A 27,877-nucleotide genomic window follows, 5' to 3' on the forward strand; every position below is an offset into this window, starting at 1 on the left:
ACACTGAGTATATACATAATGGCACATGCTTAATAAACATTCGCTCTTTGTTTAGGGAGACTGATGAATCATGCACTGACTTTGTGACGTAGACTAGCCAAGGAGAAGGAACACGGAGAGAAATAACAGATGGACTGGGTTCTGTGTGATCATCACCTCTTCCAAGTCGGCTGACAGCACGTTTACTTTAAGGCTAGAAAGAGCTGGTGAGAAATTATACAGGGAAAACACGAATACCCAGTCTACCTTTCCTATTGCAAGATTGCATGAAAACATACTTTTGTGTACCTTTCAGAACCCTCAGTGGAGTCATCCTGTGCCTTTTCTGCAGCTTGCATTTTTTTTTTAAGTTTTTTTTTTTAAAGATTTTATTTATTTATTTGACAGAGAGAGACACAGCGAGAGAGGGAACACAAGCAGGGGGAGTGGGAGAGGGAGAAGCAGGCTTCCCGCGGAGCAGGGAGCCCGATGCGGGGCTCGATCCCAGGACCCTGGGATCATGACCTGAGCCGAAGGCAGACTTGTTTAAGGACTGAGCCACCCAGGCGCCCCTGCCGCTTGCATTTTTAATGACATCGGGGTCTTTCCATATCAATACACGTCCTCATTATTGACTGTGATTTGGAATTGCATAGTATGGAGATAGTTTATTTAACTGGTTGGTTTTTCTCCACGGAAAATTGGGTTTCCGGTTTTTCCTTTCCAGTGAATATTGACAACGAACATTCTTTCCCATGCCTCTTTATACATTTGGATATTTGGGGATCTTTGTTGTATATCTTCTGCATTCACTAGAGGAAGGAAATGGTTCTAAAGACTCCCAAGAATTTCCCCAGATCAGCCTCAACTGGCTGAGTTAGTGGATATCCAAGTGATGGGAATTCTTTCAGATTCTTTTTTTCTTTCCTGAAATCACCCTTCCCTTTAAAGCTGGAGGCCCAAGGGCCGGTGCTTGCTTTTGTGACCCATGAGAAGCTCAAGGCTGGTTCCTCCATCCCCCCTTCCAGGGCAGGAAGAATGCCTCCCAGGGCAGTGGTTATGCCTCCACTATGGGACAGTGTGGTTACTCTGGTTGCAGGCTAGAATACGGGTTCCCAGAGAGCCCGCTTTGGCTGTTGGCTGGCGTTTCCTTCCAAGCAGCGGCGCTCCCGCCATATGAGCATCTGCACGGACTGGGCCCTGATCTACGGGAGAAGTCACACCTGAGCATTCTGAGCTCGTAGTCTCCGGTGAACACTTCAGAGAGAACCAGAATTCTTTCCCGTATGACCTTGCCTCTTCCAAACGCCTCAGACCTCTCCCCAAGTGCACTTAATTAGACACGCTAATCAGTTTTTATTTACTGTCGATGCCACTTTCCATGTGGGTTTTTCTTATACTATCAGAAAAGGGACGGGAGCCCCACTGATGGCGGTGAGAATTGGCACAGCGGGGAGAAGCAGGAATCAGCCTTGACCAAGACCAAGACCTCTGACCGAACTAGAACTATGTTTTTTTCCCCAACCTCTTGTGGTCCCAAGAACATAAACATTCTGTAGCTTCCAGTGGCTATCCCATCCCGTTCTGTCTCTCCACAAGGGTTGACATAGGGTCACTTTTCACAGAATTCACTGACTTTACACATTTCTTTTTTGCACCAGCTAACCTTGATGCTTTTTACCACCAACGGACTACATGGGTGGTCTCCAGGGAGGTATGTATCCTCCAGGAAATGCTCCATTGATCTGTGGGAAGAAAATGTTGGAATTTTAATTTATCCTTTTAAAATTTATTTTCTGTGTATGTTTTGTAATGTATGTATTAGCACTGAAAACATATATATTGTTTTTGGGGGGATTTTTGTTCCTTTTTTTAAAGATTTTTTATTTATTGGGCGCCTGGGTGGCTCAGTTGGTTGAGCGACTGCCTTCGGCTCAGGTCATGATCCCGGAGTCCCGGGATCGAGTCCCGCATTGGGCTCCCTGCTCGGCAAGGAGTCTGCTTCTCCCTCTGACCCTCCCCCCTCTCATGTGTGCTCTCTCTCTCTCACTCTCTCTCTCAAATAAATAAAATCTTTAAAAAAAAGAGTTTTTATTTATTTATTTTTGGGAGCGAGAGAGAGAGAAGAAAGCACAAGCTGGGGGAGAGACATAGGGAGAAGCAGGCTCCCCACTGAGCAAGGAGCCTGACTCAGGCCTCGATCCCAGGACCCCAGGACCATGATCTGAGCTGAAGGCAGACGCTTAACCGACTGAGCCACCCAGGCGCCCCTAGTTTCTATTTCTTGAGAATAAATGCATCACGTGGAATTGCAGACTCAAGGGATACGTACATTTGAATTTTTTTGATATACTGATTTCCAGAAGGTTCTACCATCTTGTGATTCTTCCAGCAGCATATATGTGTCCATACCCTCACCCACAGAACACTGGGCGTTATTATTTATAGAAATCTTTGCAAGTTAGAAAAGTGAAAAGTGGCATTTTCTTTTAATTTGTGTTTCTTTAATTAGTAGTGTGACTTATTTTTTCCCATTTATGGTGTGTGTGAGAGAGAGAGAAATACCTATTCATGTCCTCTGCAGTCTTCAATTTCCTTACTAGAAAACTCTCCCACCCTAGTCCAATCACCACCTTCAGTGAAAAATGGATTTTCTTTTCTTTTGTTTTTAATTTTTATTTTTAAGTAATTTCTACACCCAACGTGGGGCTCAAAACTCACAGCCCTGAGATCCAGAGTCACCTGCTCTACCGACTGAGCCAGCCAGGAGCCCCTGAAAAATGGATTTTCATTTTTGCTTTCATTGGCAAACTCTGGCTACTACTTCGGCTGAAGAGTTTTTCATGTTTACTACCCATTTAGATTTGCCTGTTACAACATTTAAAAATTTTTTGTTGTGAAATACCTGTCTTTTTCTTTACATCTCCTGGGTTTCCAGTCTGGCTGGGAAGGTCTACTCCACTCCAACGTATGTATGCATTTAGTCTCCGCAATTTCCTAAATGATATTTTAATATTTCGATTTCTACATGTAAATCTATAATTCATCTAGAATGTGTTTGGTTTTTTTTTTTAAAGATTTTATTTATTTGACAGAGAGAGACACAGCAAGAGAGGGAACACAAGCAGGGAGAGTGGGAGAGGGAGAAGCAGGCTTCCCGCCAAGCAGGGAACCTGATGTGGGGCTCGATCCCAGGACCCTGGGATCATGACCTGAGCCGAAGGCAGACGCTTAACCATCTGAGCCACCCAGGTGCCCTAGAATGTGTTTTTGTATTTGGTATAAGGTAGGGCGTTTTTGTCTTCTTCCAAATGCCTGATCGACCATACACATTTATTAAATGCTTTCTCACTGAATTAAAATGCAACCTTCATCGGGGTGTCTGGGGGGCTCGGTTAAACATCTGACTCTTTTTTGTGGTTTTAGATTTATTTATTTATTTTAGAGAGAAAGAGAGAGCATGAGGGGGAGGGGTGGAGAGACTCAAGCAGACTCCGCCCAGACACAGAGCCCGAGGCAGGGCTCAATCCCACAACCCTGACATTGTGACCCCAGTGGAAACCAAGAGTGGGGCGCTCAACTGACTGTGCCACCCAGGTGCCCCTAAGCATCTGACTCTTGATCTCAGCTCAGGTTTTGATCTCAGGGTTGTGAGTTCAAGCCCCGCGTTGGGCTCCACGCTGGGTGTGGAGCCTACTTTCAAAACAAAACAAAACAAAACAAAACAAAACAAACAAAACCGAAAAGAAAATACCACATTTATCATATAGTAGTTCTCATATAATTGGGATCTGTGTCCAGATTTTCTCTTCTATTTTTTTAATATCTGTTTTGATTGCAGTGGGTTTATACATTTTAATATACAGAAAGGCAGGCCTCACATTTCTGTCCTTTTTAATATTTATATTTTGGCTATCTTTGACATTTCCTGTTCTAATATATTTTTTTAATTTTTTAAAAGATTTTATTTATTTGAGAGAGAGAGAACAAGCAAGGGGAGGGGCAGAAGGAGAGAGAGAAACAGACTCCTCGCTCTATGCGAACCTGGATGCAGGTCTCGATCCCAGGACCCTGAGATCATGACCTGAGCCAAAGGCAGACGCTTAATTGACTGAGCCACCGAGACGCCCCTGTTCTAATATATTTTTAAAATAATTTTATTCAGGTCCAAAGATAACCCATTGAGATTGTGACTGCAGATACATTAACTTTTTATATTAACTTTGTAAGAATGGTAACTTATATGTTTATATGTATAGAAATATAGCATGTAAGTGTATAAATTTACAAATTGAAACTTGTAGGTACTACAAATATTTGTTATCCAATTTATTGACTCTGTACAGCTTTTTAAATTATTTTATCAAGGAATGTGGTATGTATGTATGTATTTATTTATTTATCATCCCAATTTATTCAGGTCTTGTTTCATGTCCTTCAGTAAGTTTGTTTTAACTTTTTACAACTGTATATATATATATATTTTTTTTAAAGATTTTATTTATTTATTTACTTGGCAGAGAGAGACACAGCAAGAGCAGGAACACAAGCAGCGGGAGTGGGAGAGGGAGAAGCAGGCTTCCCCTGATATGGGGCTTGATCCCAGGACCCCAGGATCATGACCTGAGTTGCAAACAGACGCTTAATGACTGAGCCACCCAGGAGCCCTACAACTGTATATTTAACAGAAAAGCAGTAAGCACTAAAATTTGGTTAAAATACAAACAAGGTTTGCACTCTGTCATATTTACTTTGCATTTACCAGGCTAGCACGTCAGACGAGTATCACCGGTTCACGGAGCGATGCCAAGTGTATTGTAGAGTATCCGTAGAGTGAACCAGAACACTTTAATGTAATCTTATGTTCACACTATTTCTTTTTTTAGTTTTTATTTATTCATTTGACAGAGAGAGACACAGCGAGAGAGGGAACACAAGCTGGAGGAGTGGGAGAGGGAGCAGCAGGCTTCCCGCCGAGCAGGGAGCCCGATGTGGGGCTCGATCCCAGGACCCTGGGATCATGACCTGAGCAAAAGGCAGATGCTTAACGACTGAGCCACCCAGGCGTCCCTGTTCACACTATTTCTTGAATGGAGATAAAATTCACATACCATAAAATTCACCCTTTCCCGTCCTAGAATTCACTGGGTTTTAGTATATTCACAAGGTTGTCCAACCTCAACACATTTTCATCCCCCCATTAGCAGTCACTCCTTTCCTCAACTCCCAAGACCTGGAAACCACTAATGTACTTTCTGTCTCTATGGATTTGCCTATTCTGGACGTTTCATATAAATGGAATCCTGCCATATGTGGCCTTTTGTGTCTGGCGTTCATTCAGCATCACGTTTCCAAAGTTCATCCTCATTGTCGTGTGTATTGGGACTTCATTTCTTTTTATGGCAAATAATAAAATGCTGTATTTTGTTTATCTTTCCATCAGTTGATGGACATTTGGGTTTCATGAATGAGGCTGATCTGAACACTCGTTTACAAGTCTTCGTGTGAACACATGTTTTCAGTTCTCTTGGCTATAGACCTAGGAGTGAAATTGCTGGGTCCTACAGGAAATCTTGAAGTTACTAAGGAACTGTGAAACTGTTTTCCACAGTAGCTACACCATTTTACATTCTCACCAAAAATACATGAGGGTTCCCATCCCTCCATATGCTCACCAACTCTTGTTATTCAGTGTTTGTTAGTCTGTTTGTTTTAATCACAGCCATCCTAGTGGGTGTGAAGTAGTATCTTATTGTGTTTTTATTTGCATTTCCTTCATGACTAATGATGCTGTTGTGATTGTTGACCATTTGTATATCTTCTGGAAGAATTGTATATTCAGGTCTTTTGCCTGTTTTTTAATTAGGTTGTCTTTTTGTTGAATTGTAAGAATTCTTTATATATTCTGGACACTAGACCCTAATCAAATAAACGATTTGCAAATACTTTCTCCCATTGCATTTTCTGTTTTTTTTTTAAGATTTTATTTATTTATTCATGAAAGACAGAGAGAGAGAGAGAGAGAGGTAGAGGGAGAAGCAGGCTCCCAAGAAGCAGGGAGCCCAATGCGGGACTTGATCCCAGGACCCTGGGATCATGACCTGAGCCAAAGGCAGACACTTAACCATGTGAGCCACCCAAGCGCCCTCCCATTTCATTTTCTTGATAGTGTCCTCTGAAGCACAAGTTTTCTATTTTTTCTTTTGCTTGTACTTTTGCTGTCATATTTAAGAAACTGTTGTTGAGGCTCCTGGGTAGCTCAGTTGGTTAAGTGTCCAACTCGGTTTCAGCTGGGGTGGTGATCTTGTGGTTGTGAGATCGGTCCCCATGTGGGGCTCTGCACTCAGCCTGGAGTCTGCTTCAGATTCTCTCCCTCTCCCTCCTGCTCACTCTCTCTCTCTCTCAAATAAATAAATAAATAAATAAATAAATAAATAAATAAATAAAATCTTTAAAAAAAGAAACTTGTCTAATGCAAGGTCAAAGATTTACATCTGTGTTTCCTTCTAAGAGTCTAATAGTTTTGGCTCTTACATATAGGTCTTTGTAGTAATTTTTGAAATCAGGATGTATGAGTCTTCCAGCTTTTTTCTTTAAAGATTGTTTTTGGCTTCCGAGTCTCTTGCAATTCCATATGAATTTTAGGATCAGCTTGTCAATTTCTGCCAAAAAAGATGGCTGGAATTTTAATAGTGATTATAAAATTTAGATAGACCTCATATCTTTTATGTTAAACTCATTTTGAGGCATTTTGCTGTTCTTGATGTTAATGAGAATGGAATTTTTTATTTTTATTTATTTTTTATTTATTTTAAGTAATCTCTGCACCCAACCTGGGGCTTGAACTCACGACCCTGAGATCAAGAGTCACATGCTCTTCCAACTGAGCCAGCCAGGCACCCCTGGAATTTTTTTATTTTCACTTCTGTTGCATTTTTGTCAATTAAAGTAAATCTCTTGATTTTTTAATAGCTTTTTTTTAAGATTTTTTATTTATTCATTTGAGAGAGAGAGTGAGAAAGCCAGCACAAGCAGGGAGAGAGGGAGAGGGAGAAGCAGACTCCCCGCTGAGCAGGGAGCCCGATGCGGGGCTCGATCCCAGGACCCCTGGGATCATGACCTGAGCCGAAGGCAGATGCTTAACCGACTGAGCCACCCAGGCGCCCCGTAAATCTATTGATTTTTGCAAAGATGTCCAGTTGCCGTACAAATTTCCTCATTTATTATAGGAGGTTTTCAGACTGCTGGGTTTTGGTACATAGTCTTTATTTAAGTTGTATTCTTTTCTCCTGTTTTTCTTAAAAACTGTTACAGGAATAGTGACTGAATTTTATTAATCTTACAGCACCTCTAAAAGAATATGGTTTTTCTTCTTAATTTATTGGTGTAATGAATATGTGGATGGATTTCCCCAAGTGAGACGATTGTTACATTTTAGAATAATATCCTACTCCGTCATCGAATAGTATTTCTTTTGATGCACTGCTGGATTCAGTTTGCCAATATTTTCTTTTACATTTTTGTATCCATACCGGCATACCCCAGAGATAGTGCCGGTTGGGGTCCAGATTGCCCCAATAAAGTGAATATTACAATAAAGTGAATCAAATGGATTTTTTGGTTTCCTAGTGTATATAAAATTATGTTTACACTATATTGTAGTCTATTAAGTGTGTATTAACATCACGTCTGAAAAGAAGTACACACCTTAATTAAAAATATTTTATTGTGGGCGCCTGGGTGGCTCAGTTGGTTAGGCGACTGCCTTCAGCTCAGGTCATGATCCCGGAGTCCCGTGATCGAGTCCCAGGATCGAGTCCCGCATCGGGCTCCCTGCTCAGCAGGGAGTCTGCATCTCTCTCTGACCGCCCCCCCCGTACTCTCTCTCTCAAATAAATAAGTAAAGTCTTAAAAAAAATACTTATTGCTGAAAAATGCTCACCATCATCTGAGCTTTCAGTGAGTTGTAATCTTTTTGTTGGTGAACGTCTTGTCTTGATGTTGATGGCGGCTGACTGATCAGGCTGGTGGCTCCTGGAGGTTGGGGTGGCCGTGGCAATTTCTTAAAATAAGACAACAGTGAAGTTTGCTGCATCAGTTGGCTGACTCTTCCTTTCACAAACAATTTCTCTGTAGCATTCGATGCTGCTGGATAGCATTTTATCCACAGTAGAACTTCTTTTAAAGTCAGAATCAGTCCTCTCAAACCCTGCTACTTTATCAACTAAATTTATGAAATATTATTTTCTCTCTCTCTGTCTTTTTTTTTAGAGGGGGTGAGGGGCGAGGGAGAGAGAATCTTAAGCAGGCTCCATGCCCTGATGCGGGGCTCAATCCCATGACCCTGAGATCGTGACCTGAGCCAAAATCAAGGGTAGGATGCTTCGCTGACTGAGCCACCCAGGCGCCCCAGTTTATGGAACATTCTAAATCCTTTATTGTCATTTTAACTGTCTTCACAGCATCTTCACCAGGAATAGATTCCATCAAGAAACCACATTCTTGGCTCATCCATAAGAAGCAGAAGCAGCCCCTGATCCGTTAAAGTTTTATGAGATTGCAGCCATTTGGTCCCATGTTCAGGCTCCACTTCTGCTTCTAGTTCTCTTGCTGTTTCCACCAATCTTCAGTGACTTCCTCCACTGAAGTCTCAAACCCCTCAAAGTCATCCATACGGTTGGAATCAACTTCTTCCAAATTCCTGTTCATGTTGATATTTTGACCTCTTCCCACAAATCACAAATATTCCTAATGGCACCTAGAATGATGAATCCTTTCCAGAAGGTCTTCAATTTACTTTGTCCAGATCCATCAGATGAATCACTATCTATGGCAGCTATAGTCTTATGAAGTGTATTTCTTAAATAAAAAGACTTGAATGTTGAAATGATTCCTTGATCCATGGGCTGCAGAGTGGATGTTGTGTTGGGCCTGAACACAACATAAATCTCACTGTCCATCTCCATTGGAGCTCTTGGGTGTCCAGGTGCATTGTCAACAAAGCAGTAATACTTTGAAATCTTTTTTTTTCTGAGCAGGAGGTATGAACATTTGGCTTAAAATACTCAGTAAATCATGTTGTAAACAGATGTGCTGTCATCCAGACTTTGTTCCATTTGTAGAGCATGGGCAGAGTAGATGTAGCATAATTCTTAAGGGTCCTAGGATTCTAAGAATGGTCAATGAGCACTGGCTTCAACGTAAAGTCACCAGCTGCATGAGCCCCTAGCAAGAGAGTCAGCCTGACCTCTGAAGCTTTGAAGCCAGGCGTTGACTTCTTCCGTCTAGCTACGGAAGTTCTAGATGGTGTCTTCATCTAATAGAAAGCTGTTTCATCGGCATTGAAGATCTGTTGTTGAGTGTAGCTTCCTTCATTAGTTATGTTAGCGCGATCTTCTGGAGAACTTGCTGCAGCTTCTACATAAACGCTGCTTCCCTTGCACTTTGATGGTATGAAGACGGCTTCCTTCCTTAATCCTCCTGAACCAACCTCTGCTAGCTTCAGACTTCTCCTGCAGCTTCCTCACCTCTCAGCCTTCACAGAATTGAAGGGAGTCAGGGCCTTGCTCTGGGTTAGGCTTTGGCTTAAGGGAATGTTGGGGCTGGTTTGACCTTCTCTCCAGACCACTAAACCTTTCTCCACATCAAAGCCTGCTTTGTTACCATTCATGTGTTCACTGGAGTGGCACTTTTCCTTTCCTTCAAGAACTTTTCCTTTGCATTCACAACTTGGCTCACTGGGCCAGGAGGCCTCGCCTTCAGCCCTGTCTCAGCTTCTGGGAGGTCTTCCTCACTAAGCTCAATCATTTCTAGCTTTTGATTTCAAGTGAGAGACATGGGACTCTTCCTTTCTCTTGAACACTCACAGGCCATTGTAGGGTTATTACTTGGCCTAATTTAATATTGTTGTGTTAGGGCCTCCCCAAAGGGAGGGTGAGAGATGGAGGACTGGCCAGTCAGTAAGCAGTCAGAACATACACAACAGGTATTAAGTTCACCATCTTATAGGGCGCGGTTTGTGGTTGTCCCCACATCATTACAGTGGTAACGTCAGAGATCACTGATTACACATCACCATAACAAATATCACAGTAACGAATCTTTAAAAAAATCTATTACAGTGGTGCCAGGGTGACTCAGTTGGTTAAAGCATTTGATTCTTGGTTTCGGCTCAGGTCATGATCTCAGGGTCGTGGGATCGAGCCCCGTGTAGGTCTCCATGCTCAGCATGGAGTCGGCTTGAGATTTCTTTCCTCCTGCCCCTCCCCCCTACTCTTTCTCTCTCTCTCTCAAATAAATAAATCAATCTTTAAAAAAAATCTGTTATAATTACCTGTCTAATTTTTCTATGGTTATTGGGTCTGTTCTCTTTTACTTTTTCAATACATTTTAGTCATATAAAATTCCATGAATAAGGTGCCCTACCATTGGACATAATCCAACTGTTGTCCCCTGCCTAAATCCCTATTCTCAACCGTGGGCCGGCCAAGGTGTACTGCAGTGTGAGTTTGGAAGGGGATTTGGAGGTGACCACCTCTTAGGGACTTGCTCAGTTGGAGAGCATTTTTTACTTTGCAAGGGACAAGCGTGAGGCTTTCGAGTGGAAGGAAACAGCCACCATCAGTCTGTCCTGGGGTCCAAACCCTACACAGAACCTGGCTCATCTCCCTTCCCTCCCACCCCTGCCTTGCAGTTGGCTCTGAGCCTCCTGCTGAGCGGGTGCCCCTCCCTCCCTCCTAGGAACCCGGATGATGTGGTGCTGTGTGACCTGATGCTGAGTCCCTGGAAGATTAAAAAGTACTGGTTTTCATTAATCTTGCAGTGATGCAACCCCGCATTTTATGGAATTGAAATGCTTGGACCCCATTTATGACATTATGGTAGAGTTCAGCGGTAGTCCAAAATTTATGAGGAAGTCATCCATTTCCTGCAGATTTTCAATTTTGTTGCATGGACTTGCATTAACATCTCATAAATTTTTCCATCTTTTCCATTTTTTTTTGTGGCTGCAGTAGCCATTCTGTTCCTAATAATAGCACTTGCATTTTCCCTTTTTCTGAATTGGCTTTGCCAGGTGTTGGCTTATTTGGTTTTTCAAAGAAAACTTACTTATCTTTCCACTAGCTTTTTATTTATTTTTCTCTTTCATTTGTATTAAATCCCTCTTGCTACTTTTGCTTGGTTTATATTATTGATTTCCTTAAATTGAATCAGGTAGTTCACTAATTTCAATCTTCTTAAAAAACAAAAGAGTGCAATTTACCTGAATATAGGTCCCATACAAAGTGTAATTTTTATTACCTTCTAGATAATTTGTAATTTTCTCTTTGACCTGGAGGTCATTTTGGAGGACGTTTCTTGGTTTCTAAGTAGAGTCTTTGGATCATTTTACAAACTTTTTTAAAAAAAGATTTTATTTATTTATTTCAGAGAGGGAGAGAGAGAGCAAGCATGAGTGGGGGGGTGGGGGGGGATGGAGAAGCAGACTCCCTGCTGAGCAGAGAGCCTTATGTGGGGCTGGATCCCAGGTCGCTGAGATCATGACCTGAGCCCAAGGCAGTCGCTTAATTGACTGAGCCACCCAGGCGCCCCTCATTTTATAAACTTACTGAAATCTATTGATTATGATAAAAAATGTGCAAAATCTACTTGGGGAAATTTATTAGGGATTTCTCAGGGGCCGATCAATAATTGAATTTTGTAAATGTTTTATACCTAAGAAGTGAATGCTGACTTTAAGTGCCTTATATTATCCAAATGTTGTGTCTTTACTTTTTGCCAACTTGATTTGTCAACATTCTGAAAAAAATTAAAGCCTTCCATTATTATTTTGGGTTGTTTTTTTTTAAGATTTTTATTTATTTACTTGACAGAGAGAGACATAGCAAGAGAGGGAACACAAGCAGGGGGAGTGGGAGAGGGAGAAGCAGGCCTCCGGCAGAGCAGGGAGCCCGATGTGGGACTCGATCCCAGGACCCCGGGTTCATGACCTGAGCCGAAGGCAGACGCTCAACGACTGAGCCACCCAGGCGCCCCTGTGGTTTTGTTTTTTAAATAAAGAACTGGGGAGGGGGAGGCACCTGGGTGGCTCAGTCAGTTAAGCGTCTGCCTTTGGCTCAGGTCATGATCTCAGGGTCCTGGGATCAAGACCCGTGGCGGACTCCCTGCTGGGCGGGGAGCCTGGTTGTCTCTCTCCCTCTGCCCCTTACCCCCCCCCACTTTTGTTCTCTCTCTCAAATAAATAAATAAAATCTTTATTTTATTTTTTAAAAGATCTTATTTATTTAACAGAGAGAGAGCAAGCACAAGCAGGGGCAACAGCAGGCAGAGGGAGAAGCAGGCTTCCCGCTGAGCAGGGAGCCCGATGCCAGGCTCGATCCCAGGACCCCAGGATCATGACCCGAGTGGAAGGCAGATGCTTACCTGACTGAGCCACCCCGGCGCCCTAAATAAAATCAAGTAAAGAACTCGGATTTCTGAGAGTTTCTTGCAGGTATCTGGCTGCTATGATACTTGGTGCATCTCTTCTCACGGAGTGACTCTGGTTCCCGTCTAAAATATCCCCGATTGTTCAAGGTTTAAGATGCTTGGATGTGTGTTGTCACTCTCTCGTGTGCCTTTGCTTGGTATATGGTAAGTGACTCATCCTTTTATTTTTAGCCACTTTGTCACTTCTAGATGCTAGATTTTGTTTTCTCAGTTTTGGCAGGGAAATTATCCCAATTTTTTTTTTTGAAGTAACTGATACCTGATTTGATTCTTTTTATATCATTTCCATTGTATTTGTTACTCTTTATGCTTTGTTTCCTGTCTTCCTTTTTTTTTTCCCTACTCATGCAGGCTTGTAAGTTTCTTTTCATTTCTTCTTTTCTCCTTAGTTAATTGGGATTCTGCACTGTTCAGCAGGTGGTGACCTTTCCTGTCCCGCAAACCCAGACAGAGCCCCCAGACTTGTCTATGTCTGCAAGATGCTTCTCCTCCAGAGCTTCCCCTTGAACCCAGGGGAGACCTTTGCAATATTTTTATCCCCTCCCCGCACTTGAAATCTAGGATTTTGCAGCACACGTGTGCATCTTTTTATTTTATTTTATTTTTTAAGGTTTTATTTATTTATTTGGGAGAGAGAGCACCTGCTGGGATGGGGGGGTGGGGGGAGGGGCAGAGGCAGAGGGAGAACCGGGAGCCCGGCGGGGCTCCCTCCCAGGACCCTGAGATCAATGGACTGAGCCACCCAGGCGCCCCCGTGTGTTTCTTTTAAAAAGTCACCGCTGTCTAGAATATGGTGAGCCCTTCTGATGCACTGACTCAAGTCTCTTTCAGATTATGTAAATTCTCCTTTATTATCCCCCATCTGTAACTATTTCTCCTTCTGGAACGCCCATTATTCACATGTTAGGTCTCCTGGATTTTCTTTTTCTTTTCTTTTTTTCCCCTTAGATGTATTTTTCAAGTCCCTTTTCCATCATGATTTCCATTTCCGAGCTAAATGCCCTCTGGGTTCTGAGATATGTCTTCTACCTGATGTTCCAGATTACTAATTTGGCCACTCCTGAGAAAAAGCCTTTTTTTGTCTGGACCAGGACCTGAGCTTTCATTGTTGTTTTTGATGAAGTCTCCCATTAACTGCTCCTGCAGAGACGGCTGCCCACTGCAGGTGGGACTTCCTTTCCCTCTCCCAAGGTTCCCCTTTCAGACTGGATCTGCTTATGCTTGGTGTGGAGCAGTGAGCGGTGGGAGGCCAGGTGGTTTCTGTTCTTCTGGGCCAGGGCAGAGAACTGGCAAACCACGGGCCCTCTCTTCAGCCCCCGTGAGGGGCCCGCAGGTCTCTCTGACACGGGGTGACCTTCCCCCAGCCGCAGGGAACAGGAGCAGCTCGCCCACCCCGAACCAGCCGGCCTCCCAGGACTCTGGACGAGTAGAGACAGCGGCTTCCTAGGGAATTCTTAGTTGAGATCGTGTGTGTGTGTGTGTGTGTGTGTGTGTGTGTGTGTGTGGTTGGCCCCTTCCTTCCCTCCCCTTTGCCTGCCTCCCCCCCCCCCGCCCCCCGCCTCCTTCCTTCTTTTCTTGCTTTGCTCCTTGAAGAAACCACCAACATCTGATCTTTGCTCTAGGCTTCAGGGCTGTTGTACAGTTTGGCAGGTTGTTAACTATACAAGTGCGTGGCTCAGGGGGCAGAGTTGGTGGCCCGAGCTCCTCTCACCAGGCTGTGCTCTGGTGAGGGCGGATGTCTGCCTGGGGGAAGGGCTGCTTTCTGACAATTTGCACAGAGGCGTTCTTGCCAAGTGTCCCCAGGGCTACGCTGCCCACGGAGGGCACCTTTCCCTAACCTGAGCGAGGCTTTGAGGAGCATCCTTCCTTCCCGTGCTGCTGCCCAGTGCTCTTTCCAGGCACCACGGAGAACCTAGCTCTGTTCCCATTGGGAACCCCGAAGGGAGCCTGCAGCTTTAGGAGCCCCAGGCTCTGCAAGGCCCCAGAGGGTGTCGGGATGGAGAGAGCCAGGGAGGGGGAGCTTGTCCTCCAGCAACGGGGACGGCATCCAGCCCCGGGCAGCAGGAAATAAAAACGTTAGTTTGTTTTCATTTCCACCTAGAATTTTACTCAATTTATTTACAAAGAAATAGCCGGCCTGTGCAGTAAAACAAAAGCAGAAAATAATTCCAGTCCCACCACTCAGAAGCAACAACTATTGATGGTTCTACAGAGCTTTCTAACCTCTAAAATTTGAAAGTATTTCTGAATAGGGAATATATGTGCATGGTATAAAATTCAAAAGGGACCAGAAAAGGTCTCCTTTCCCCTGCTCCCACCCAACTTCCTTTTTCAGACAAGCAGTTACCAGAAATAGCCCATTTATTTACACGCAATGGGATGTGTAGACATATATATTTTTCCCCACAAATGGTCACATTTCCTTTTTTTTTTTTTAAGATTTTATTTATTTACTTAACAGAGAGAGAGCACAAGCAGGGGGAGCGGCAGGCAGAGGGAGAGGGAGAAGCAGGCTCCCTGAGGAGCAGGGGGAGCCCAGAGCAGGGGGAGCCTGATGCGGAACTCGATCCCAGGACCCTGAGATCATGACCTGAGCTGAAGTCAGATGCCTAACTGACTGAGCCACCCCGGCGCTCTTGGCTGTACACATTTTTTTAGCTTTACATTATATCAAAAGTGTTTAGGGGCGCCTGGGTGGCCCAGTCGTTAAGCATCTGCCTTCGGCTCAAGGTCATGGTCCCAGGGTGCTGGGATCAAGCCCCCGCATCGGGCTCCCTGCTCCGCGGGAAGCCTGCTTCTCCCTCTCCCGCTCCCCCTGCTTGTGTTCCCTCTCTCGCTGTCTCTCTCTCTGTCAAATAAATAAATATTTTTTTAAAAAGTGCTTAATCACATCAAAACTATCCATAAACAACAATAAAATCCTTTAAAATTATAAATGTTCACTTTAGAAAGATGACCTTACTAATTAGTAATTACCTCTAAAAAAAAATAAAAGCAAGCTCTACACCCAATGTGGGGCTCGAACTCAAGATACCCCAAGATCAAGAGTCCCATGCTCTACCAACCGAGGTAGCCGGGCACCCCGGTAATTACCTTTTGGATATACATCTCTGTATATCTATTGCCCTCTCTATATACACTTTTATGTGTGTATATACACACACATATTTATTTGTGTGTGTATGTTTATTTTACTAAAATGAGATTGTACCATTTTTTTTATTTTAAAGATTTTATTTATTTGACAGAGACACCGCGAGAGAGGGAACACAAGCAGGGGGAGTGGGAGAGGGAGAAGCGGGACTTCCCGCAGAGCAGGGAGCCCGATGTGGGGCTCGATCCCAGGACCCTGGGATCATGACCTGAGCTGAAGGCAGATGCTTAACGACTGAGCCACCCAGGCGCCCGAGATTGTACCATTCCTAACCTGCTTTCTAAAATTTACTATATCATAAACACTCTTCCTTGTTACTAAATATGATTGCATCCCTGGATTTTTCGAATTGTGTTATTATAAATAATACTGTGATGATGTCTGTATATATAATTATAATTTTAATTTTTAAAGTATTTCCTTAGGTCACAGGGTTTGGGTATTTTATAAGCTCTTTTTTTTTCTTTCTTTTTTTTTTTTAATAAGTTCTTAATACATATTGCGACTTGCAGTCCAGAGAGGCTGGTCCAGTGCCTGTATTCTCAGGAACAGGACGGGAGGCAGCTTGTCGTCCCCCCCCCAACCTAGCATCAGCGGCTGCTTTTTTCTCAGTTTCTATGGAAGCTATTAGGAGCTATTGACAGATTTTCAGTAGGCAGATAACATAACCGGACTTGCATTTCGACTCTAGCTTCAGGGCCTGATAGCTCGGTCAGTCCCATTTGGCCCCTAGGAGGCATTCGAGAGAGGACATCTCTAACCTGCTGCTATTGAGCCCTGCATCGGGCTCCCTGCTCAGTGGGGAGTCCGGTTCTCCCTCTCCCGCTCCCCCTGCTTGTGTCCCCTCTCTTGCTGTGTCTCTCTCTGTCGAATAAATAAATAAAATCTTAAAAAAAAAATAACCTGTTGCTATAGATACAGCAATGCAGGCCTTCCTCCAACGGGCGGAGACGATACTCCCTGGACAACACATACCAGGGGCCTTTTGTGTCAGGACTTCAACTTCTGCGAGTCCCTCTGCGTTAGGCCTGCGTATTCTGTAGATCTCAGAACACCAGCCGCTCATCCTTCCTGAGCCCTGACTGCGCGCCAGACCCTTCACTGGGCGCCCACCAGGCTTCATCTCCTCTCAGGTTGGTACCATGATTGTGCTCCGTTTTGCACACGAGAGAATTGAGTCAGAGAAAGTTTAAACACCTTGTCCGTGGCTACGTGGCTGGTAAATCTGGCCTCATACCAGTATGTGAAGCCTGTGCCCTTGACCGCTGAGCTTGCCTGCCTCAGGCCACTTCCCTGGGCTGTTAGCTGGACCACGGGCGTAGCTTCCAAGCCAGATGCCTCAGACTGCTTTTGTCTGTAGCACAATTTTAAGACATCAGTTTTTTGAGTGTTAAAAAGAGACAAAAACAAAAAAACCCCACACACATGACTTCCAGATTTCCCTTCCTATTTCCTGCTTCCCTCAAAAGACTGGGAGCTGAGATATTTGATTGTAAGCTCCTTCGGTGCAGGGCCCACATCCTAATAGTCTCAGTAGGAAATGCTGGGCATCGTGGTCAGACTTTGGGAGCCCCAGTCAATTTAACGACTAGTGATGTTAAATAGAGAAGTCTCCCCTGGATTCAAATCTGATACAGAGGCCACAGTGTGAATCAAAGGAATCATGGTTGAACTCATTCAGTATCTAGACTGTTCGTGTGTGTGTGGTGAGCCAGCTTTGGAAACAACATAAAAATACAGCATCGTGGCACCTGTGGAGTGATTTCAGAGTACTTTCAGGAGCATTTATAATCATAGCAGGCTCTGTGCTAGGTGTCAGACATACATTGTGCCATTATGGAGCCTGTTTTCCAGCACTTGAGAACCTGGCAGGGAAGCGATTATTGTCCTGGGGTTGGTTTGGTTTGGCCTGCTGCGGAGGAAGAAGCGGACGTTGGGGCAACCCACTGGCCTACACGGCCGCCCCTTTGCTGGAGCCTCACAGCGCGGATCGGCAGAGCTCTGGAAGGAAGGCCTCCCGTGCACACTGGGCTCTCCTTTGGTTCAGGCTGCTCAGCCGGCTCAGGCTTCCCGGTCTTTGCTTCTCCCCGTGTTCCTTGGACCAGAAGACTCCGCCAGGCTTCAGAGGAAGTGCAGGGAGTTGATTCTCATGTACCTAGAGAAGAGCACGTAGAGGCGGCGGAACCAGAGCAGTTGGCTTCGGTGGCAGGACATGGCTCTCTAGGGGAAGCAGAGAGGGCCGGTCACGGAGCTGCTTCGCTCCTTCTTTCCTCACCTGAACTTCCGCCTCCCACGAGCACACCGGGTGCTGTAGCCCACTCCCGCTTCTCCCTGTGACGCCAGAACCTCTGCGGTTGGGCCTCCCATCCCTGCCTCCCCTGCCCCTCTGACCCCCAGCCCGGGGACAAAATCATGTGACGCTAATGGCGGCCACGGCACGCGGTCAGTCTCGGTGCATTAGGTGGATTTAGACCGCACAGCTGGCGCCTGAAGCCAGAGCCGCGTGAATGGCCCCGAGCTCACGTTTTTTTTTTTTTTTTAAGATTTTATTTATTTATTCATGAGAGAGAGAAGCAGAGGGAGAAGCAGGCTCCCAAGGAGCAGGGAGCCCGATGCGGGACTCGATCCCAGGACGCTGGGATCATGACCTGAGCCGAAGGCAGACGCTTAACCATCTGAGCCACCCAGGCGCCCCCGAGCCCACGTTCTTGATCCCTTTGCTTCGCTACGTCGCGGAGATCTGTGTCCCGTTTTTTTTATGGCTTTGCAGCACAATGCCCGACACGACATATGATGGTAAATATTCGGCAGCGCAAAACGTGCGGGGAGGGCTTATGGGAAGCGAGCCGCGAGCTACAATACTGTGCTCAAGCTGCTCTGAATTAGGTAAGCTGGGAGGAACAGGAAGTGGAGGAGAAGAAAAAAGAAGACATAGAGACCCGTTCACACCAAAGAGTACACATGGGCGTGGGGTTCTCCTTGCCAAAATGTTTATTGTCTTGTTATCCAGACCTAGCGCAGTTCCGTTTTTAAACCATAGATCGTAGCGACTGATGTAACTGGATATAACATATATAAACGGTGCCTGCCCGTCTTTCTCTAAGTACCAAAAGTAAACTGCGTCTCTGAGCTATTATCATTGAAGACCTTTATGTAAAGAACTCATTTTATTTTATTTTAAGATTTTATTTATTTGTCAGAGAGAGCGAACACACAAGTAGGGGGAGCGGCAGAGGGAGAGGGAGAGGCAGGCTCCATGCTGAGCAAGGCAGCTTGCTGCGGGACTCGATCCCAGGACCCCGGGATCACCACACAAGCCGAAGGCAGACCCCCAACCGACCGAGCCACCCAGGCGTCCCCCAAAATGTTTATTGTAGAAAAACATTGAGGGAAGGGATGAACTTTGTAGTCCAGACACACTTGACTTGTCTATTTGTAACAGCTACCAAGTCACATGAGTTTCCCACATCATCCTGCCCCCAAGTGGTCTAATTTTCACGTCCCCTAACCTTTCAATGGCTTTTCAGCACTTTTCAATAAAACAGACATTTACTGTCAATTTGGTTTTTTACAAACTGTTTTTCTATTACTTTTCCAAGGGAATACAAAATATCAAAATGGTTTCGATCCCTTCCCCCCCTTTTTGGAGCATTTCCAGTACATTTTCTTCAAAGATATGATTTTGTGGGTTATCCAGTACTATATCATTCATCTGCTGAATATTAGTTCCTTTTTTGACTATCAAAAATTATACTAATGAACATTCTTGCTCATAAATCTCTAAATACAGGATCAGGATGCCTGGGTGGCTCAGTTGGTTAAGGGTTTGCCTTTGGCTCGGTCATGATCTCAGCGTCCTGGGATCGAGTCCCGCAGCGGGCTCCCTGCTCAGTGGGAATGGGGAGTCTGTTTCCCCCCTCTCCCTCTGTCCCTTCCCCTACTCATGCTCTCTCTCTCAAATAAAAATAAATAAAATCTTTAAAAAAAATGAAATGACAACAAAGGGTTAAAAATAAAGGTATTAAAAAGCCCCATGCTGGGTGTGGAGCCGACTTAAAGAAAAAAAATAGCACAGGTATTTAAAAAAGATGAGCCAGGGGCGCCTGGGTGGTTCAGTCGTTAAGCACCCTGCCTTCGGCTCAGGTCATGATCCTGGGGTCCTGGGATCGAGCCCCACATCGGGCTCCCTGCTTGGCTGGAAGCCTGCTTCTCCCTCTCCCACTCCCCCTGCTTGTGTTCCCTCTCGCTATGTCTCTCTCTGTCAAATAAATAAGTAAAATCTTAAAAAAAAACAAAAGAAAAGATGAGCCAAGCAGATCCAAGTCCAAAGAAAGCTCTTACAGCAATGTTAAGATTAAAACAGAATTTAGGGCAAAACCATTAATAATGAGAGACATAGGATAATAAAAGGAATAGTCTACTAAGGAGATGTAACAACCTTGATCTTTTGTGCACCCAACACAAATAAAGCAAACACAAAGAAATGGGCAAATGCAAACTCACGGTAGGAGACCTCAACATACTTCCATCAGAAAGTAACAGATCAAAAAGTTTAAAAAGTAGTTAGAATACACAAGTTGTGAATGAAATATGTACTAAGTTCAATCTGCTGGTTTTATCTAGGATCTGAAATGCAACCCATAGAGCACACACATTCTCTTTAGATGAACATGTTAACATTTACAAAAACTGATTATAAAGTAGGTCATAATGACCAGAGAGCAATTCAATTCTAAATCAACAATAAAAAGGCTATAGGATGATTCTTGTTCTGGTAGCTACGTTCTATAAAGTTACTGCAAACACCTGAATTAGTCAATACTACATCATTGTTCCTAGGGGAAATAAAGGTTTTGGTTCCTGAGAGCCTCTGGTCACAACATTTTCATCAACCAATCACTACATAACCTTGTTTTATTTGTGTTTCTGTTTAAAGACACCTTATTTAATATTATATTATCAATTCATTCACCAAATTCACAGCCAACGGGGCTATAACTCATGCATGACTGAAGCTTATCTAACACACATACTTTCTCTGTAAGCAGTACCACAGCTTTCGTGCCCTTAGAATCACTAGACAGCACTTGAATGGCATACTTAGAGGACATTTTAAACAGTAAAATCACAACAAAAAGCACAGAAATGAGAACAGTGTGGCACCAACACCACGGTCATGGAGTTGCCAGATGACTCTGGATTGGGAGGCACCATACTGTGGAAAGGATACTTGTTTGCGGTATGAGAGCTGAAACAAGAAGGCAGAGGGTCACCTTGTTCAACCACAGTTGGGAACCTGTGTGTGTGCATCGGTGGTAACTTAAAACTTTTCACTGCCCTGCAAATACCATGTCCACAAGTGACTGCAAAAGCACTGTATTAATTTTGGGGTTACAAGGAAATTTTAGCACATAGGCGCCTTTGCAAATATGGAACCTGTGGATAATGACTGACCCTATATATGCCCACATACGCATTTGTAAACTCTAAAATACACCCTTACAAGCCTCATGTACTAAAGAGGAACTCACAGTGGAAACTATAGATTACTTCTAACTGAGTGACAGAAGTATGTGTCAAAACTCATCAGATGCAGCTAAAGGAATACTTCAAGGGAGATTAATAGTATTAAAGTGTATTTTTAAAAAATGATTGAAAATGGAAAAAAAGCTGACCTTGTCAGTCCAAGAAATTGAAAAAAAAATAACAGTGTAAAACCTGAATAAAGTAAAAGGACAAAAATAAAGAACAGAAATTAATGAACTATCAAATAAAACAAAGGAGAATTCGTGTTTCTGGTCAGTGTTGCATTCTCGGCATCTAGCAAAGTGCCTCTTAGTGGGTATACACGTTTATTGCAGACAGTTCAGAAAATAAAGCTAAGCAAAATAATAATAATAATAATAATAATAATAATAATAATAATATAATTATCCTGAGTTCTCTTAGGTTTACTCATTGCTACTCTTCTCTCCCTGGTAGACTTAAGTCAACTGGGGGTCAGATTGGAGCAATTCTCCTTAATTGCCTGCTCCCTAACTCCACAGTTTTCAGAATCACCTGCCCTACTGACAGCTAAGAGTTTTCACTGCGAGGGCTTCACTGGCCCTGACATTTCTTCAATAGGCAAATAAGCCTCTGGTGGTCTTTTTGGCTCTTTATAGAGGTTCCTGGCAGGTCTGAGTTCCTCTACGTATATCCATGCAGGGGAATGCAGGCACCCATTACAATTCTAATGCATAACGACATAGAAGAAAATGGTCAGAATGTTGTTAGAACAGGTTTTAAATGGTAGGCACTCTGGGATTCCATTAAAAAAAAATATATATTAACCATGATTATCTCTGAGTGGTGGCATTCGGGGTAGTTTTTATTGATTATCTTTATTTTCTTCTTGATGCTTTCACATAAAGTCTTTCTAGATGTTCTACAATGAGCATATATTTTTACTTTTAAAAAAGCATGTGTTACATTTATGATCAGAAAAAAGGGCGAAAGTCCTTGATAATCTATGACTGCCAAGGTCTAGCTGGATAGTCCTAACACTCAGATGCTGAGCCACTGCGGAAGGTCTTCGTTTAGGGGTCGGGAGGAACCAGGGACACAGATCGGGGGGAGGGTGTCTGGGATTTCGCAGTCCTCACTCACCTTGGCCCGTGCCACTTCTTTGCTGGTGAGCACGAAGAGGACATCCCGGGTGTGAAGCAGAGAAAAGGGCAGGTCCAGAAGGGAGATGTACTTGCGCAACACATTCACTGACTGAAGCGTGAGCACAGAACACCCTGGTTGGGGGGAGCGGAGAGGGGAGAAGTGAAGAGTCTTGTTGCTTCCAGGCAGATTTTTCCTGAGCACCCTACCCCTTCCTTGGGGCTCAGGGCAGGGCAAGACCATGGCCATGGAGTTGCCAGATGACTCGGTAGCACCAAAGGTGCTCTTTGCCCATCGTGCTCACAGATAGGAGGAGTGAAAGGACCCCAGAGCGCCTGGCTGGCTGCCCTCTATGCAAGCCCTAGCAAGACAAGGTTGGTCGCTAGAGGTTGGAAACCGGCTACTTCAAGGGCAAGGGAAAGGTGATGAAGATCAGAAATTTCTGGACTGGGAGGCAAGAGACCTAGTTCCTGCTCTGATGCTTGAGACCTGACAGACTTCAGCTCTCTGAGACTCAGTTTTCTCATCTGTAAAGTGGTGTTGATGGTGTGGGAGCCTGTCTCACAGGGTTGGTACCAGCCCACTCAGGAAGAGCACACTCCACTCTGTTTTCATTTGCTTCACCTTCATATCACTCCTGAGGGATGTCTGTTATTCCCATTGACAGACCAGAAACTGGCCTAGAGAGGTTAAGCATCAGTGTCACACAGTAAATGGCCAAGGGGAGGGTCAAACACCTTTCTAACTCAAGCAGGTTAACCCATCAAGCACCCATCAGCTGTTTATAGCCTGGTTAAGTAATGGGGGGCTGGGGTGTGAGTTTAGTTGGACAGACTGAAAGAACACTGGAGGCGAAAAAGACCCACCTGGGGAGAAAGCTAGACAGATGAGTGGGCAAGGCCTGGTGTCATGGTTAATTTCATGTGTCAACTTGACTGCATCACAGCGTACCCAGATGTTTGGCTGATTGTTTCTGGGTGTGCCTGGGAGGGTATTTTTGGATGAGACTAGCATTTAAATCAGTGGACTCAGGAAAGTAGATTGCCCTCCCCAGTGTGGGTGGTCATGGTCCAATCCATTGAGGGCCTGAATAGAAGACTAGGTGGAAGAAGGGAGAATTTGTTCTTTTCTGCTTGACTCTTGAGCTGAGACGCTGGTCATCTCCTGCCCTTGGACTGGGATTTACACCATTGGCTCTCCTGCTTCTCAGGCCTCTGGACCCAGACTAACTTACACCACTAGCTTTCCTGGGTCCCCAGTTTGCAGATAGCAGACTGTGGGACTTCTCAGCTTCTGTACTTGTATGAGCCAAGTTTATAAGTCTCTTTTAAATATGTATCTCCTATTGGTTCTGTGTCCTTAACACATCTGGCCTCCCCTCACACCCAGAGGCTGCCTGGCTGACAGGGCACTTCCCAAAGGATACAACCTGGTATTAGGGTCTGAGGACCCACAAGGACAGACACAGTGAGCTGGGTCAGGAAGCGTGTGGCCCAGCCTTCCCAGCCCCACCTAGGGAGGCTTGACCTAGGGCAGTTCTCCATATATTTACAAATTTCACCCAATAAGTTTCTTAGAGGTACAGTAATTTGCAGACTTTTGCAAAACAGACAACTTACCGTTAGGTAACTTCCCTTCTGAGTGCAGGGTCCTGGAGGAGGAAAGGACAGGAGTGAGAGGGAGCAAGGATTCCTTTGCAGATAACAGGAAGAGGCTTCAGAGTATAGGGGTCAAGGGCAGGCCTCTCCAAGATGGGCCACAATGGCATGTAGATTACCTTGAGTTAAAAGCAATCAAAACCCAGCAAATTCAGGAAAACCACTTTACACCCCCCGCCCCCAACCCCCTAAACTTACATTGGAAAGGGGGCCTGTACCAGGAAGAGAACTAGTCGTAGAGATTCCTTTTTACCTAAGAAACTTATCTGCATAACAGGGCCACCTTTGTTTTCCAAACATCTCTCACCTTCCTGCTAACGGTACTCCTCTCCTTGTAGGCCAGACTCCCGTCCCGCTCCTGAGCTCAGGATGCCATATAAGCCTCATGTTGCCTGACAGTCTTTGGAATTTCATGTTTGTATGGGTTCATGTTTGTATGGATTTTGTAGGACAAAATTAAATTTGATTTTCTGCTGTTAATCTCTCATGGAAATTTAATTCTTAGTCTAGCTAGAAGAACCTTGGACAGAGGAATATTTCTTCCTCCCCAACTGTAGTAAGGACTGCCACACCCTGTGATCCCTCTGTAGGTTTCTAGGTAGTTTCTTTTGCATCAATCACCATATAGGTTTCTGGGATTCCATACCTCTGGCTACAGCTGGAGGGACAAGTGTGGGCACCTTCCCCAAGGTCAGCCAATCTGGGGGATGACCAATAGTTATGAAGTGCCCTGGTCCAAGCTTTGCCTATTAGAGATGAAGGTAACTATGATGGACTCTTCAAAGTTTCTCTCTTTTGAAATTGTAATATGAGTTGTGACAGGAGACTATTTTATTATTTATTTATTTATTTTCTTTTTCTTTCTTTTTTAAGATTTTATTTATTTATTTGACAGAAAGAGACACAGTGAGAGAGGGAACACAAGCAGGGGGAGTGGGAGAGGGAGAGCAGGCTTCCCGCCGAGCAGGGAGCCCGATGTGGGGCTCGATCCCAGGATCCTGGGATCATGACCTGAGCCAAAGGCAGATGCTTAACGACTGAGCCACCCAGGCGCCCCTAGGAGACTATTTTAAAATATTAATTGATATTTCTTCCCTGATAGTTCTTTCTTTTTGACCTCCCCTGCTCCCACCTTCTCACAGTGAAGGCCATTCTGTACTCCCTGCCTTAAAGGAAGGTGAGGCCAATCCAACAAACAACTCCAAATCTCTTGCCTGCTTTTGTTTGGAAGCACAGACATGGAGAAAGACGGGGTAAGTGGTCCAACCCCACCACCAACACACAGACAACATACTCATATGAAATGAATTCCAGTTCTACTTCCGCCATTGTTCAGCCCGGCAGTGCTGGGAAAACCTCTTCACTTCCTCAGTTAAATGAGGTGGTTGGACTTAATGATAGGTGAGATCATTTCCAACTTTATATATTTCACTGCTCTAGTCTGAGAATGTTGGGCATGTTTAGAAGAAAGTTAGAAAGTAAGTCCTTTACTTCAGGTTGCCCCTTCCCTTCCCCTAGGCCAGGTCCACCACTCCTTCACTCACGGTGCCCAGAAGAAGTACTTCTCTAGAGGGCGGGAAACATGGTATATATTTGTACAATCCTGAGTAAGTCCCTCAATATCTTTGAGGTGCATTTTTTGGTGTTTCTTACCAGAAAATACAGATGCCTATCAGTAAAATAGGGTGGCTATGAAGAACAAAAGTTATCCTATTACATATGTATATCTTCCTTCTCCAAAGAAAGATTTGATATAGTGTACAAAATGTACAATGGAAGATAACCAAAGAAATTAGAATAAAAGGAGGAAAGGGAAGCCTGGGTGGCTCAGTCGGTTAAGTGTCTGCCTTCAGCTCAGGTCATGATCCCAGGGTCCTGGGGCCAAGTCCTGCGTTGGGCTCCTTGCTCAGCGGGGAGCCTGCTTCTCCTGCCTGCCGTTCCCCCTGCTTGTGCTCACTCTCTCTCTCTTCCTCTCTCCGACAAATAAATAAATAAAATCTTTTTTAAAAAGGAGGAAAAAGAAGATGAAGCCAAGAGGCACACTGATTCACAAAACTCAGTTCTTCAAATCTCCCACATGTGCTACATGCGAATTTGGCCCAAAAGCTCTCTGTGGCCAAAGCAAAGAGAGAAATAAAATGTTACCCCATTTTTCCAAGTGGAAGAAGCTCTCAGGAGTTGAGGAGACAACACAATAATATTAAGACGACTGAGGAGGGATTTCTCACACGGAGGGCCTGGTGGGATGTAGTGAGCAATGTGGCCAACACTGGCTCTCTGTACCTCAGTGGTCAGTTCCACGAGGCTCAGACAGTGAGGGGGGAAGTGCTTTAGAAACCACCCACCCTGAGCAAACGAACAGACCCTCTCCCCCCTCCAACACGCAGAGAGTCCTACCTCACGGCCGCATACAGAGCAACGTGATTGCAGTGACCACTGACTCCCCCTGCATCGAAAGTCACCACCTGTAGAGAAATAGGGCGGTCACTCATGACTGAATGCTTTCTCTGCCTCAATTTCAAAGTAGCCATCCCCGTTCCCTTGGCCAGAAACGTTTCCAATTCTGCGTACACCCGAACTCACCTCGGAGTGGATCAGTGGGATATAACCATTGCATTGGCCAGGTGTGTGGAGACTGTTTGTGTGGGTTTTACTGTTTACTCTTGTTCGGGGCCAGTGAAGCAGAGTGGAATTCCGCCATGATAGAAACCTGGGTTAGGGTATCTTGGTTTCTTATCTGCCTGGCCATTTATTAGCACACTTCATTTTCCTGGCTGGCTGCAGTGTGAACTCTGTTCTTGTAGATGCTGCCTGATTTATTTGGCCTCTTTTCCTTGTGCTGTACTGAGGGCACAAAGACTTTGAGGGGCAATGTCCACCATGCCCTGGGGTTAAAATCACAGAAGTCTACTTACTCATGGACTGCCTCTGTATCAATCTACTTGTTAATGATAAGCTTAGTCTAGGTTCTAACATTTCATTTCTGCACAGATGGATTAAGAAAAAGACCAAATAAGTTTGAATAATAATCATGTTCGCTTAAATTATAAAAGAAATATAAAAAAGAGAACAGGGACTCAGAAAAAGGAACAGGAGTGGTTGGTTAGGGGTAATGGAAAGAGGCAAGCTGTCCCCAAGGACAGTGGGCAGCCGTGCCACATGGACCAGGACTGTGATTGGTATAGGCTGAGAAGGGCTTCCCTATTGGTCTTTCTATTTTAAATCATAAAATGCTGACTTCACGTATAGAGAACTCTCTCTTACAGTGAGAGCAGCAAACCTCTATTGGGCACAGGGTTGGGGAGGTGGGGGCTGTAAATTAGAAGAAAATTTAAAGTCCTGTTAATGGATCCTGATTCAAACAAGCCATAAAAATAAGCACAAAATAAAAACATATTTATGACATGAGACTAATGGAAATATAAAACACTGATATTAAGGAATTGTGAATGTTTTGGTGTGACAATGGCATTATAGTTATGTTAATAAAGGACTTGTTGTCGACTAGAAATGCATGCTAGAATATTTAAATATGAAATATGATGCCAAAGATTTGCTTCGAAATAATACAGGAGGTGGGGGAGGTGAACAGCTGTTTAAATGAAACTAACATTGACTGTGAGTTAATAATTACAGGAGCCCAGTGATAAGAACATGGAAGTTCATTAAACTTCTCTCTACAGTTGCAGGCTTGAAATTCTCCCTAATGGAAAATTAACAAAACAAAACAAAAAAACAAAAAGAGTTAAAGGCTTATAAAAAGCAAATCATGGACATGTGTCATTATACATTTGTCAAAGCCCACAGAATGAACAGCACCAAAAGTGGACCCTCATGTAAACTATGGACTCGGGAGTGATGATGTGTCAGTGTTGGTTTATCGATTGTAAAAAATTTGGGGGGACAGGGAGTTTCTGTGTACTTTCCACTCAACTTTGCTATGAACCTA

General features: G+C 44.3%; 1 protein-coding gene across 9 annotated transcripts in view; it reads right to left on the reverse strand.

Moving 5' to 3' along the window:
- Window positions 1-27,877, reverse strand: part of PIGL (phosphatidylinositol glycan anchor biosynthesis class L) — a 123,553-nt gene that overhangs the window by 34,440 nt on the left and 61,236 nt on the right. For 7 of the 9 annotated variants that reach the window (XM_073881780.1, XM_073881779.1, XM_073881785.1 and 4 more), the window contains exons 4-6: window positions 26,326-26,393; window positions 23,890-23,921; window positions 22,271-22,404 (exon numbers count right to left, since the gene is read on the reverse strand). In XM_073881780.1, coding sequence (XP_073737881.1) covers window positions 22,271-22,404; window positions 23,890-23,921; window positions 26,326-26,393 — 234 coding nt within the window. Of the gene's footprint in view, window positions 1-15,681; window positions 17,843-19,976; window positions 21,855-22,270; window positions 22,405-23,889; window positions 23,922-26,325; window positions 26,394-27,877 lie in introns of those variants that run through there. The other 2 variants (XM_025863936.2, XM_025863937.2) reach the window with 2 other exon arrangements.

This window comes from Callorhinus ursinus, unplaced genomic scaffold (assembly GCF_003265705.2).
Source record: "Callorhinus ursinus isolate GAN/ISIS: 27379988/994484 unplaced genomic scaffold, GSC_fseal_2.0 scaffold43, whole genome shotgun sequence".
NCBI classification, from domain to species: Eukaryota; Metazoa; Chordata; class Mammalia; order Carnivora; family Otariidae; genus Callorhinus; species Callorhinus ursinus.